This window comes from Pungitius pungitius, chromosome 9 (genome assembly GCF_949316345.1).
Source record: "Pungitius pungitius chromosome 9, fPunPun2.1, whole genome shotgun sequence".
NCBI classification, from domain to species: domain Eukaryota; kingdom Metazoa; phylum Chordata; class Actinopteri; order Perciformes; family Gasterosteidae; genus Pungitius; species Pungitius pungitius.
The window spans coordinates 7,227,275-7,241,373 of NC_084908.1; the positions used below are offsets into that span (position 1 = coordinate 7,227,275).

General features: G+C 39.2%; 1 protein-coding gene across 1 annotated transcript; it reads left to right on the forward strand.

Annotated features, from left to right (window-relative positions):
• Positions 1-2,454: 2,454 nt before the first annotated feature.
• On the forward strand, positions 2,455-9,589 carry LOC119218420 (adipose secreted signaling protein). Its single transcript, XM_037472835.2, has 6 exons — positions 2,455-2,701; positions 3,907-3,993; positions 4,485-4,621; positions 4,864-5,017; positions 7,539-7,664; positions 8,071-9,589. Exons 2-6 carry the CDS (start codon positions 3,975-3,977, stop codon positions 8,169-8,171), a joined length of 537 nt encoding a protein of 178 aa, XP_037328732.1. The 5' UTR covers positions 2,455-2,701; positions 3,907-3,974; the 3' UTR covers positions 8,172-9,589.
• Positions 9,590-14,099: the final 4,510 nt, after the last annotated feature.

The following is a 14,099-nucleotide window of genomic DNA, read 5'->3' on the forward strand; positions in this document are numbered from 1 at the left end:
GGTGTGACTAAATCTCAACAACCATTTGGCCTTTTATTCACATCTCAAAAGTCAGAACAAGCTATTTAAAAGCAAATTATTGTTTTATTAAAAAGTGCTAACGTGCCATAAGTGTAGTTTACATATGGTGGTATAGATTGAGAGAGAATAAAATGAATTGCCACCCATTTCAAAAGAAGATATATTTAGTAGAGAGAACCCCGCGGATAAATAATAATTCCTTTGCTAACTTTATTACAGATCAGTGTTGGTAACCCACATCGCTCAAGGTCATGGGCCCCCTTCAGCAATAATCCCACTAACTTTAGTTCCCTATAATGAACCACTGAGCAAACAGTGAGGATCAATCTGTTCCTCTTGTTAGGCCAAAAAGGCTTTGAAGGTCAACCTTCTATTCGGTTCAACTGGAAATGGACTGTACTTAGAGTGCTGTCTTTTCTGGTCTTTTTTTAGTCTACATTTATTAAATTAATATTATTATATTTATTAAATAATAGTTATTAAATAATCACAATTATCATCGTATGACTGAATTGTGCTTCATTGTGGTGCTATTAAAAAAAACATGAAATTATGAAAATGTTACAATTTATTCTCTGCACATCATGCGCTTACAAAGAAACCGCAACAATCCAATAAATGCTGAGTGAAACCAAGGTTCAGAACACTTCCACCCCTTTACCTATTTCAGAACACTGATAATATAACGCATATGAATATTAAAGACCACAGGCTCACACACATGATTACCATGTTTAAGCAGTGTGACAGGAATGGACATTACATTACAGGTCATTTAGCTGACGCTTTTATCCGAAGCAACTTACATTACATTTGAACACTTATACGCTACTGAAATATTTTGCAAATGGTTCACTTATGCAAAAAACATGTTAACCGCACAACACAACAGCTAAAACATTTTCAAATAATCTTCCTTAAAATGTTTTTGGTTAGATACTGTAAGTAAAATGTATTTTAATTTAGAAATCAGAATTGTGTAACACAATATCACACTCATATATATTTTTGTTTAGCATGATTGTGTTTTTTCTTCCGATCACTAATTCTGTGTGAAATAATTGTGAGAGCCCGGTTGGATCATCACTGTCACTGACTGAGATAGCCATACTTTCAGGATGGATACGATGCAGTTTGGTAAATAAGACCAGAAGGGGTATGAAACAGAATAGTTAAAAGAAACTGAATTTAAAGGATGAGCAGTATGTGAAGCTTGGCCACCCAAAATCATCATATTTTATGTAGCACCTGATAACTAAAATTATTTAACTTTTGTATCATTTATTTACCAAGTGTGTCACGGTTTGGGTTCATGTCTTGTTTTATTTTGTAGTTTCCTGCCTCTTGTGTCCCTGGGTAACTTCACTTCCTGCCTTGTCCTGTCTTCCCCTGTGATTGTCTGCCATGTCCATGGTTGTTTCCACCTGTGTCCAATCACCTGCACCTCCCCTGTGTATTTAATGTGAGTCTCTTTTTCTTGGGTCGCGTCATTGCATGTTACATGTGAATTGTCTACGTACGGCAACTAGTTTATTTAAATTCCACTACAATGACTGCAGTATCGAACTAACGTTAACTCACTTTACATTGCTTCCGTCCAGTCCCCCTGAATAATGTAAAGACGTAAATTGGCGGTGAATGACGAGAGGAATCAGCATCTCGCCTCTGAAGTAGAGTCACCTGCCTACCACTACTTTGCAGAGTAAATACAACAACAACATGATGTTTGTTGAGTGCCTCGACTTCAGAAGATTGGCTGAGATTACATAGATTAAGTTTGTTAACAAAGGAACGCGCAATGGTTTGTCATTTAAACATGAACGGATTAAGTTCCCAGGAATTTTTTTGTAGAGGTAAAACATACATTTTCATTGTTAATATCATATATTTAATTGCGTTACATTTACATCCTCTCATAATTCCTTTCATCAGTTTAGAGCAGTGGCGGCTGGTCCATAGAGGGCCCCACCATGAGTTGTTGAGATTTGGACTTGCCCTTTGCCGACCTACACTGTATTTTATCCAAAATAATTCATTGCGTGAAGTTTTGTGGGGCTTTTGCGTTGGTCTTTCCTTTCCTTCCTCTTCCCCAACAGACTGGGTTCATAGGTGCATCTCAATATATACATATACATATTCTAATAGATTTTTTATGAAAATATTTATATTGTAATATATTCTTTAATATCATATATTAAATGATATTTATACTATTTGATATTTATAATAGTTTCGATGGTAGTTATCATATTCTGAAGATTGTTTTATGGGTTCATTGATATACTGAATTGTTCTTAATGTGTTAAACTGTTGGAATAAATGTTAAATATTTAACTGCAAAGTAATAATGCGTGTTTGATACGCTTTTTTAGCATGGACTCACACTGGGATGTTCACTGAAACTGATTGACTGGCCCTACTAAAAGAAAAAAGAAGTAGCACACGGACCATAGGTGCGGCACGCTGCTGACATGCGCGTGTCCGTGGAGAAGGCGCACGCCCGCTCCAATGAAAGCCGTCCGTGCCTCCGTCCGTCGGTCCACGCAGCAGTCTTCCATTTTAGCGGCGCTTGACCGGAACAGATGTCGCCGTGTGTGTCCCGAGGGGACAGGCGGTATGTCTCCTTCTGATCATTAGAATGCATTGATGCGGAAAAACAACCGGCCGATGAAAACAAGCGGTAAGTGTGGATCTCCTTTCACAGCAGGTCTCCTTGACAGCTTCCTGCGTGTTTACACGCTTTCATATTTGTATCAGTGCGTTTACCAATATGGCTTATTCTAACATGCTGCGAGGTGTTCCATATATATATCTATATATGAATGTGATGTATTAGCACTGAGAAGGGGGGATGGGCGTTGCCTTCCCCTCCTCTCTATGAATAAGACATTATCCTCCTTTCACTGGTGACCTTTCCACTAGCACTCTGGTCTAAGTGAATCCACAATGATCCCGTCATTCTGTGTACCAAAAAAAAAATTGAAAGAAAACATTAGGTTATTTGCTTCTCTGTACAGGCCGGACACGAAGATACTACTTCGAAGGCTCTTCATATCATCTCGGTCACCCACAGACTAGACGCCTACACTCACACTAGTGACTGTGCAACTTTAAAGATTTTACCTCATAAAGATACAATTTTGTTGTCTATTTTTGCATTTTCATCTGTTGACTGACAAGCAGATCTGATCGAGGGATACTCTTTCCTCTTCCTGACCTCCAATTCTCAAAAGTGAGAAGCCAAAGCTCCACGTCTTCATGCATAGGGCGACATGGATCAGTGATAGAGCATGGTCGACCTTCAACCAGAAGGCCGCCGCTTTTTACCATTATTTATTCCCTCAGCAAACCGAGTTTATGTTCCAGTTTCAAGTATTCTTTCTTTAATACAGCATGATGTTAATTGAGTAAATGATGGTCCATTTAAAGTTAAGCAGAGGATGCTGTAGGGTGGGGTTTACAGTGATGGACAGGTCTCTACCATGTTGTTTTTTGAGAGTTGTCTATTTCCTCTTAAAACTCTCACCATGTCAGTGTGTTTTCAGCTCCACTCTTTTGTGTCATTTTTGATCAAACGGTGAACATGGCAACAGACGAATATTAAAGGCATCAAAATGTGAGACCTTGTGGTGAATACGTCAAGCTTCATGCTGCCAGCCTGGGACTGACAAGTTAAACTCTGACATGTAGTTTGTTTATGACACTAGAGAGACGCGGATGGAGTTGCGTGTGAGATCAGGACAGAACTGAGGTCCTGTGATATTGATCGGAACCCAGCAGACCTGAAGCCTGAAGGCCCAGTTTGACTTCAGTATGAACTGTCCCCCCTCACTGGCATGGCACCATCTCTCCCTGTTGTCCTCTCTTGTCATTGTCTGTCCTCAGACTGTGGAGGTCAGTGATGACATCTCTCTGGCATTGTCTGACACTTCCTAATTCCTAACTACATTACCATGGCGACAGGAAGAAAAGGTAGGTTTTAGAGGTGTGTGTTTGTGAATGCTACAGTTGGCCGTCATACAGTTATCTAACAAGTGGAAGCCCTGGTGGTGAAGACTTTGTACACATGGATAAATCGGAAACAGTGGGGAAAAAAAATCCCAAAGATGTCAGCAATAACTTGGAGAAGACTGATCATATATGTCACGATCTTTGTGTAGACTGTTGTCCAAATGGAGAGCAGACTGAACCAGCATACATAGTAAGAAGTCCCAGGTCATGTCAGAGCATAGTATCTGTGTGCGTGTGATGATGTAACAAACCCTCGAGCCACGCTTCACTAGATTTCAAACATTTATGTGGAAACAAGTGTTTTATCAAAGTGCAGAGTGTATTTATCAAAAAGAGCAAGGACAAAATGAATCACTCTTGCTAGCTATGTGCAAGAGTTTAACTAAAAGTCTCAGAGTCAGTCCGTGACCAGGGCTTTATATTTAAAACCTCTATGTCCACTCCATCACCAGGCTCCACCTCCAGGGCTGGTGGGGTGCATTTCCCTGACGACGAGGAGCCCCCTGGCTCTCCAACACGGAGAGACGACGAGTCCAACATTTGTACCCTCATTGCTGTCCTGCAGAAAGATGGCAGCTACCTGGTCAAGGTGTGTGTGTGTGTGTGTGTGTGTGTGTGTGTGTGTGTGGAAAACCAAAGAGGCACGTACATAATAATGAGACTACGAAAGAGGGGTCACGAACAGTGATGATCAGCCTCTCAGCCTCAGCTCTTTGGGAGCTCTGGATTGTGGGTCATTTGAAGAGCATGGAGTCCTTTTCAGTCACAGCAGACCGCCGCTCAAACGTACACTTTCACTCTTTGCCTCTGCTCTGTCATTCTCCTGTGCAGGCTGGTTTCCTGAAGTGCCACCACTGCTATGAGATTGTCTTCACTGTCCCAGATGTCCCCACCCTGGGCAAAGAGCTCTCTTGTCTCCCTTCTTCCTCTCCAGCTCGGCGGTTCCCCAACCTGCGGGTCCATCGTATTAGTTCCACTGTGGAGGGTAGGTCTAGGCATTTGGAACAGTAGACCTCTTGCTTGATGCTGTAGAATCTGTTTGGGATCTCACTTGGAGATCATGCACGGACAGCGAATGGTTGGTGTTTGTTGGGTTTTCTATCTTTGGTCTACCATGATGGCTGTGAGCAGTGCGGAAATTGGCGTGTTGTGCAGTCTATCTTCCTGCCTTTCTTCAGTGGTGTTGTGTTCCCGCCTTTCTGTCGTCTGAGTCTTTCTCTATTGATGTTGAGGAGGTCACAGAGGTTAAAACTGTCGTCATCAGGCAGTAACCAATAGACATGTGCATTTGTAGCAGTTCCAATTACAATACACATTGATATCTACCAACCCAAAGGGAAATATGAGCTCTGCAGATCCAGAAATGCCTTGATAACAAGCATATGCTGCTTTATACTAGATTCCTGACCGTATTAGTGATTACAAGTATTCTCTTTGGATTAATGATTTGTGGACCTGGGTGAAGCTGAGGAGGACATGCCACCGTTGCTTAGTGTGACAATACCCGTAGTATCGTAGTAGTGTAGTCAGTGCCAAACTTTAGTTTGTCCAAACTGAAATAAATCAATCCCTGTCAGATAGGCAGAATATACAGAACAAGGGAGGAGGAGGAAGCATACTGACTTCTCCTAGTCAGCAGCACCATCTCTTACCATATGAAATATACTGTATGTAGATGTGGCATTGTGAGGTTACAATGTCCATTTATTCAGTTCAGAGCGATGGTGGCGCATGGAATAGCGTAGTGTCGTGAACGCAAAGCAAGGACCAGACTTGAGACTTTAATCAAAGCAATATGACAATGTTTATTTGTGACAGGAGTATTCAGTCCTGCAGTCATACGTGCACGGACCTGTTTCAATCTGTCTAGCAACAGCAATGAAAGGGCGCTTAATACAAAGTGCGCTCGGAATATATAGTCTTTAAGAGCATTCTTGATTGGTTCACTATGATGGAGGCGGCTCCTTGTTTATGACCTTCGGGGAGCCCCATTGGAGCACAGGGATGTCCATTCCTCCAGGCTCTCGGATCATCACGTCTCCTGTTGTTCATGAGTTGACTGCATACCTCTGAGGTGTGATTGAGAAATGTTAGTCTCAATATTCTGTTTTATCTACGATTGACCCTGAGAGAGCGTGTAGTTATTTAGCCTCAGATTCACTCCATATTTAGAATGTTTTCCGTGTGAGCCATGGTCACCCCGTCCCATGTATGGACGTGACCCTGAGAGTGCGTGCAGCCTTTTTATCAACATGTTCGTGTGCTCCGGGTCATACACAGCCTCCACTCATTATTAGTATTACATTATTGTTCAAGTGTAATTGCCATCTAGCGTGAGCAACCATGATTATATTCAATCCTCAACAGTAGTGTGCTAGGAACCGCAAGGTTGGCGGTTTGAATCCTGGCGGCCCCATGTGCCATGTCGAAGTGTCTCTGATCAAGACACCTTACCCCTAATTGCTCCCCAGGCAAAATGTAACACATGGGTTATAATGCAATGTGCATTGCACTATGCAAAGTGGCTTCAGATAAGGGTCAGTTAAATGACATGTAATGTAATATTTTGGAGACTGATCTGCCTGAGCTTATCATTTAAAAGATTCTGGTCCACTAAGGTTTACATGCTGATTTCTTATTGATAGAATGTCAGAATGCTCACAGTAGCATTTAGCAAAAAGCACCTTTGTATCCATGTACATTCTCACGGAGCTGCCCACAAGGCTGTAAAGTCTTTAATCTACTTATTTTCTCTTATTAGTATTTCACAAATATTGGTACTCATTTGATAATAAAGTGCCTTGTAGGAAACAATAAGTGACATATTCTACAAATTTGAATTCCGATTCGGAAGCAATTGAAAAATGAACCGAGCATGTGAATAATGATTCCAGACGCAGCCTTAATCATGGTTTCTTCTCCAAAAGTCTTCAGTTACTTTGTGTACGGTAGGCCTATACAGCACCAACCGAGAGTGTGGTGGAGTTGCATCGTGGGTTTATGGAACACTGTAAGGTCTTACTTACATTATAGGCTGCTGCTCCCTCCTACAGGCATCCATAGGATGTACTGTAGAGTAACTGAAGTACACTAGTAGCTGAATAAAAACAAGACTGAAGGTTCTTGTTATTGCTCCTGAGGATCCTGTCCCAAAGCAGTGCATAGGTCCCCTCTCCGCTGTCCACCTCAACCTGCGTAATCTCCCATGATCTATTTTTTTTAAATTATTAGTATTTTCAAAGGTCTGTTGCGATGCATTGTGATTAAAAATTGTAATTGTTGTAATTGACTAGTATGTATATTCTACATCCAAGTCAGTGAGAATATACCACAGGGAGCTCATGTTTGATGCAGAGCTGCAGGATCAATTAACCACACAGACAAAGAAGTACCAGCAGAAAAACTGCAGCTCTCTCACCCCACCCCACTCCTTCCTTGATAAGACTAAACTGAATATTGTAAGTGAGTAAATGTCTGTGTGATGAACCCTCTCCTTCTTTTCAAAGGAGGAGTAAAGGTAACGTGTGAGTACAGGACTCACCAGGAGGGAGTGCTGCAGGAGGAGATCACCCTGGTAACCAGAGGGAGGAAAGGAAGCAGTCTGAAGGTCAGATTCCAGGCAAAGATCATTGGTATGTCCTGACACACACACACACACACCTGAGCTATGCATGTATTTCATTCAAATAAGTATGTAGTGTTTTTACTAAATATTTGCCCCAATATACTTGAATCACGTTTTGCTTGCCCAAGATTAACTTCACAAACACCCAGTGAAGGGTTTTTGTAAAATATGAATCAGATTTTTTTGATCTGGCAAAAAAGACTAAAAGAAAGTGAGATTTTGTTAACTAATCCATGTGTCATGTTTAAGTGGGACAGAGACACCAGTGAGACCTCAAACCCAATCTTTTCTCTGTTAAGGAGTCATGCACTAAACTCCAGGATGCAGAATTTATAAGCTGTATTTAAACCTGCAGTACCAGGAGGGAACACAAACCCCCCCCCCCCCCCTTCCCTTTCTCTCTTTGTGGACAGACCCACATCACGGGACTCCCATGCTGCTGGAGGGGGTGAAGTGTCTGGATGCTCAGAAACACCCACACAGGAAGCAGAGCAGTGAACGAGAGAGGATGTGACACAATGGTGCAGACATGTTTCTGTGTCTGGATCAGGGCCCAACACCAAATTATAAACCGCTTTAGTGGACAGGGAATGCCTCTGGAATGCTATGTTTTGCTATTGTGAGATTTTCAGATAATGAGAAACTGTCAAAAACCATGACATTAAATATGTGCTTGATGGTGAGGCTCTTCCCCCCCAAAATGTAAAAACACTAGTACCAATTACCACATTTACTTGTCTGAGGTCTACTCTTATGTTGACTGTGTTGATCTGCAGCTGGTCAGCTCGATGTGCATTAGTCCAAACGTAATAGAGACTCAGCTCAAATCCAATCCACTAGTAGTTAGCAGGGCTTGTGCAGGATGAAACACTATTACTAACCCAAATATTTGATTGCACTTTGTTATTGCACCAATACTATTCTCACTGTAGACTTTAGTGTAGACGTTGGTGTGCTTTAGTAGACCTGTTCAGTGCACTGGGGCAGCATGGCATGTTTGCCATAAGATCTCTTCATAACAAGTCCACCTTTTGCTATCAGGTAACATCATTCCAGCACTTCAAGCAAAAAGATGTCCATAGAACCCACTGTCTGTTGTATGTATTTTATCTGTGAATTTTACAATATGCAACGTTGCATTAGATGTTAAAAATCACAGTAATTATAACATTTTTGATGTGCTTACGAAACAGGACATATTATCCAAAGATTGATTGTGATGTAAAACTGAACCGAATAAACAGTTTATTACCGGGCAGGAAATGCCATTACTGGTATTATTAAATCATATTTTATATAATAGAAGTTTCAAAAATATGTTGACATGATCTAAGCATCTTTTCTGTAAGACATTGCCTTTTTCATGTGTATCATGCCAGCTTCCATCAAATATTGCAATAACATGTTGAAGTTGTTTTGAATATGCTGTTATAACACACTGCTATGATGGAACAGCAAAAACACTGGTGTTTTACCCTTTATTTGCATGATTAAGACTGTATGTAAGGAAGTTTAACTTCAGAAGTTTTATCACATGAGTAGACAAAGATAATGTTTGTATTGCTGTTCAATCAAGCTTGATACATACATTCCTCGGGTGATGAACTGCATTCGGACATGCTAAACTTCTCACTCACTTCCTGGTTTCAGGACTCAAACTATTTAGGCTGAAAAACATGACCTAGTAAACATTTAACCTACTAAAAATGTCTGAGCAACCTGTAAGGACAACTCTCCCCACTAATCATATCCGGACAGTTAGCCACAGATTGTAGTAGTGAGAGGCTTCTCAAAACTGGATGATGTGGTTAAAAAACTGTTCATTATAAACCTCTGAGTCATAACATCAAGAATTTGTCTTTCACTATTTACACCCATCAGTCTGTAAATGTCAACTCAAGCAGAGAGAGAATAAAGCTGACAACAGTATAATTTGGGTTATTGGTAAATAGGGCATCGTTGAAAAATCTATTTTAAAGGAGAAAATTCTACTTTTGCTAAATAAGCAATTTACTACAACATCATACTAAATGTAAGATTTTTGTGTCAAGTTTATTTGGCCGTTCCCTGTACAACTCACATGCCGTTAGCTTATAGTTAGCTTTGGCTTACAGGCTTCAAAGTAACACTGGTTTCGGGAAGTGTTAGAGAGAAGCTCTCATGCTTCTAAAGACACGAGAAATTCCAGTTGGTTGGATTCTGCACTGTGGTGCTCTAATTGTGACCCGACACCATATGTGTGCTTTCTTATCTTATGATGTCATGTGATTATTCGTAATACAATGCGAAGAATTTAAAAAATATTCAAATAGTAGTGCATTCTGGACTTTTTTATGTGCAAACACTAATAAGGCAGTACTGCTATTTAAAAAAATAGCAGTATCCATTACAATCATTTTTGATGATCTCAATTAAGAGGAATCAAATGAATATTAGTGCTGGGCAGTATTGTTGCAAAATCGGTTCACGCCGGCTATTATTTGAAGGCGGATAAACAAGATGGGTTAAGCAGATAGTTGTTCCCTGACTCTGGATAAACATATAGACACATCAGGGGTTACAGTGAGATTACAATATTAACTTTAAAATGCATTTCCTGCTGAAAATGCATTGGAATGCATAAAGCTAAAAATTGCTTTAAGTACAGAAATGAGAAAAGCTGAAATTAATTTTAAAGAATTGGAAAAAAAACACAAAAATGGGAGAAGCTCATATCAATCTGACAAAATACATAAATAATAAAAGCTGAGAATTAAAAAAATGTTATTGTGGTACTAGTGGCAGTAGAAGTAGAAGAAGTACATTTTAGTTTACCACAGCCGTAGAAAAACGTAAAAAATAATAGTGTTATTAGTAATACTAGTATTCTAGTTTCTAGACCCCCTAGGCAAGAAGGACCATGAGGCCCCCCAGAATCATGATATTTTGTTGCAGCGTCTAGAGTAGTTCCATTATTTTGTTATTGACGTCAGCCGTCCCTCAGGAAGCCCTTCAGCTCAGGGCCCTAGGGAATAGCCCGGGTTGCCTGCCCGGTTGAGGCGTCTCTGCTAGTATAATCAGCTATAGAACTAATACTATTAGTCATAGTAGTATTTGTAGTAACATCAGTAGTAGTTGTAGTATTAATACCAATAGAAATAATAGTATTGAGAGTAAAAGTAGTTTCGTTGGTAGTAGTACAACTAGTAGTAAAATTTTTAAAGCAGTAAAAAAACTAATAGTACATTTTATAGTAGTAAGAGTAGTAAAATCAGTTGCAGTGTCACTGGTGCGGGTAGTGATAGTATTTCAGTACTACTAGTAGTAGTATTAGTAGTAAGAGTATTTTTTAGTATTAATAGCAGTTGAAATGCTATTAGTAAGAGTATTAGTAATGGCAGAAGCGGTATCAGTTGTAGAAGTACTACTAGTTGTACTAATATTTGAAAGAGCAATACGTATTTTAACAAAACCGCTTCTTTCTGTGCTTCAAGGTGAAGGTACATACAATCATTGAGGATTTTATTTTGAAATAATGGAATTTGGTGAGCTTGGGGGGAGACAGAATGTTTGTTATTCAAACATTTTAGTATTAATACCAATTGAAATACTACACTGTAACGAACGAACTGTGAAATTCACAGTTAACTGGCAGCTAGTGACAAGTAACTAACTGTAAAATGAATTACAATATACTACTGTGAAAAGAATCACAGTTATTAACTGGCAGCTAGTGACAAATAACTTACTGTAGAATGAATAACAATATACTACTGTGAAAGGAATCACAGTTATTAACTGGCAGCTAGTGGTAAGTTACTTACTGTAGAATGAATCACAATATACTACTGTGAAAAGAATCACAGTTATTAACTGGCAGGTAGTGACAAGTAACTTACTGTAGAATGAATCACAATATACTACTGTGAAAGGAATCACAGTTATTATTTGGCAGCTAGTGACAAGTTACTTACTGTAAAATGAATCACAATTTACTACTGTGAAAAGAATCACAGTTATTAACTGGCAGCTAGTGGTAAGTTACTTACTGTAAAATGAATCACAGTACAATATCGTAAATGGTACTATGTATTGTATTTTTGAATAGTTTTTTGATTGTGAAATAAGTGAAACAAATAATAAAAAATGTAATAACATATTTCTTGTTATAGTAATTGAGGTATAACCGTAATATAAACCCATCTCCAAGTAGTGTAATTTTGTTCATGAGTTAGAGTTTGACCTGTAAAATAAGTGGTATGGTTTCTTTTATGGTAACACTGTTTTAGCTGCAGTATAAAATTCAGTATTCAATATAATAACGGCTGGTTCTATATTCAACTAGACACCACCGGATCTAACTATCAGGAACTTAGTAACGAAGACCCACAGAATACCACAGAGATTGGAATTTCTTCACTCCATGCAGGTTTTATTTGCAAATTAAATTTTCCTTTCACATTTTGAAGGCAAATTTAACAAAAACACTTTTTTTAGAAGCTAATATCAAAGTTAACATGAACATTATTGTAGAGGCAAATATCACATTTAACATGAACAATAACATAAAAAACAGACAGATAAGAACCTCTTCATGTATAAATAACCAAACAGTTAAGTCCTTAATTTAAAGGCCACATCATTATACAAGCCCCACCTCCATCTAATCATTTAGCAGGTTGAACATGGAGAAGTCGCGTTGGTTCATGCCTGAGCTTTTGCGTTTAACCGGTCTTCCGGTTTCCTGGCCCTTTTTGAATTTGGCACCACATTTGCTGGAGTCTGGGTTGATCCTGACAAGGAACCTAAAAAAAATGAAAATGGATCTTAATATTTGGAATCAGCCAGTTTTGAGACATGCATTTCATTTGAAAGTCTGTTATACAAAACAGACACAAAAGACATTTTTTACAGCCTTATATGTTCAAGGCTTAAGAGCTGGCCTAATTACCTGGTGGCCCTCACAGAAATTACTGTCTAACTCATGCATACAGTATCTGGTGGTCCCAGAAATACACGGTTGTGTCAACCAGAGTCCTGCCAATAACCTTGATGTGCATGAATGTGTGAGTGTCCAATGTTACTAGTTTCCCCCCCCTCATTTTTGTTTTCCAATTCTTTGATATTATACATACTATGAATCTAGACAGTTTCACCTCGGCTGGTCATCATCACTGGTCTGAGAGTGGGCCTCATTTTGTCCCATGGCACCACAAAAGCGTCCAACCAAATGCTGTTCTCCTAAGAACTGATTGGACTGGTAAAATACTAAATGCTGGAGGAAGCACTATTTTCGGCCTCAGGTAAAGATGTGGCCAAGGTTGATGTTTTATGATCTGCATACAAAAACAAAAGTGAGAAGAATATTTGCATCTATGCTGCAAGATTATTGGAATCATTTGAGCTACAAACAACTTAAACATGTACATACATAGCAGAGCAAAATATGCCGCTACATCGAAATGCTTACCTCTTTTGCAGCCATTAATCATTTTTCTGCACTGAATGGGTGTTAAAAGATGTCCAATGTCTCCCTCTGTGATGAACTGTAGATCATCTGGTGTTTCTACTCCAAACTTGGACACCAACTCAGCAACAACCGTCTTCAGTCTCTCACCATCTAGTTGTGGCAGCCTTTATCACACTCTCAATAGAATCCTTTTATTCATCTTTTACATGTAACACACATAATGGTGAAGAGCAATCAGGTGAAGACCAAACTTATTGTTTTCATTCAATGGGTAGTAATAAGCAAGACTCTGAATGGTCAAACACTCATAATGAGCAGAGTTAGTGCTTTGTAGACAGTACACACCAAGATCCACGACAGGCACTGACCGATACAGCTCTACAATAAAATGGGCACATGACTGATTGATCAGGTTGAGCACAATATTTTCAAAGGTGTAGCCAATATCATTTTGGGACACTAAAAACTGCCATGCCTCTTTTGTACAGTGTACCTTTAAATGTTACAGAAGGTGTGTCAATAGTGTCTTCTGGACGAAGGCCTTTAAGCCTGACAGCCCTCTGAATGCCAATCTAGTTACTCATCAAACTTAGTTGCTTCCCCTATTTGAAGCATTGGAGGAAAAAAGCTGCCGGAATGTAAATATGTTTGTGGCAACTGGTGTCTTTCAGCTAAAGTACTGCAGAGGTTTTTAAGGTTATGCAGTTTCCTAGCACACAGTTACATAAAGATTACTGTAGATTCTACAGTAATCTTTATGAAACTGTGTTTCTCACATTTTTAATGACTGTGACTATTTGGTTAATGTGTTTTTCTACAGTACACAAATTGTTAATTTGATATAATACAGTTAATTAAGGACTTTGAATGAATACACAATGAATTACTGTGATATTGTTTTACAGTAGTTTACTGCTCACAAGCACGGTCAAAAAGCAATTTTTGGTTAATGCGATTTTCTACATTACCTTTTTGGCTACTCTGTTATTCCAG

Coding starts and splice junctions, on each gene's coding strand:
- LOC119218420 (XM_037472835.2), top strand. Junction 5,018..7,538: donor TATTAGTTCCACTGTGGAGG/GTAGGTCTAGGC, acceptor TTCTTTTCAAAG/GAGGAGTAAAGGTAACGTGT. Junction 7,665..8,070: donor ATTCCAGGCAAAGATCATTG/GTATGTCCTGAC, acceptor CTTTGTGGACAG/ACCCACATCACGGGACTCCC.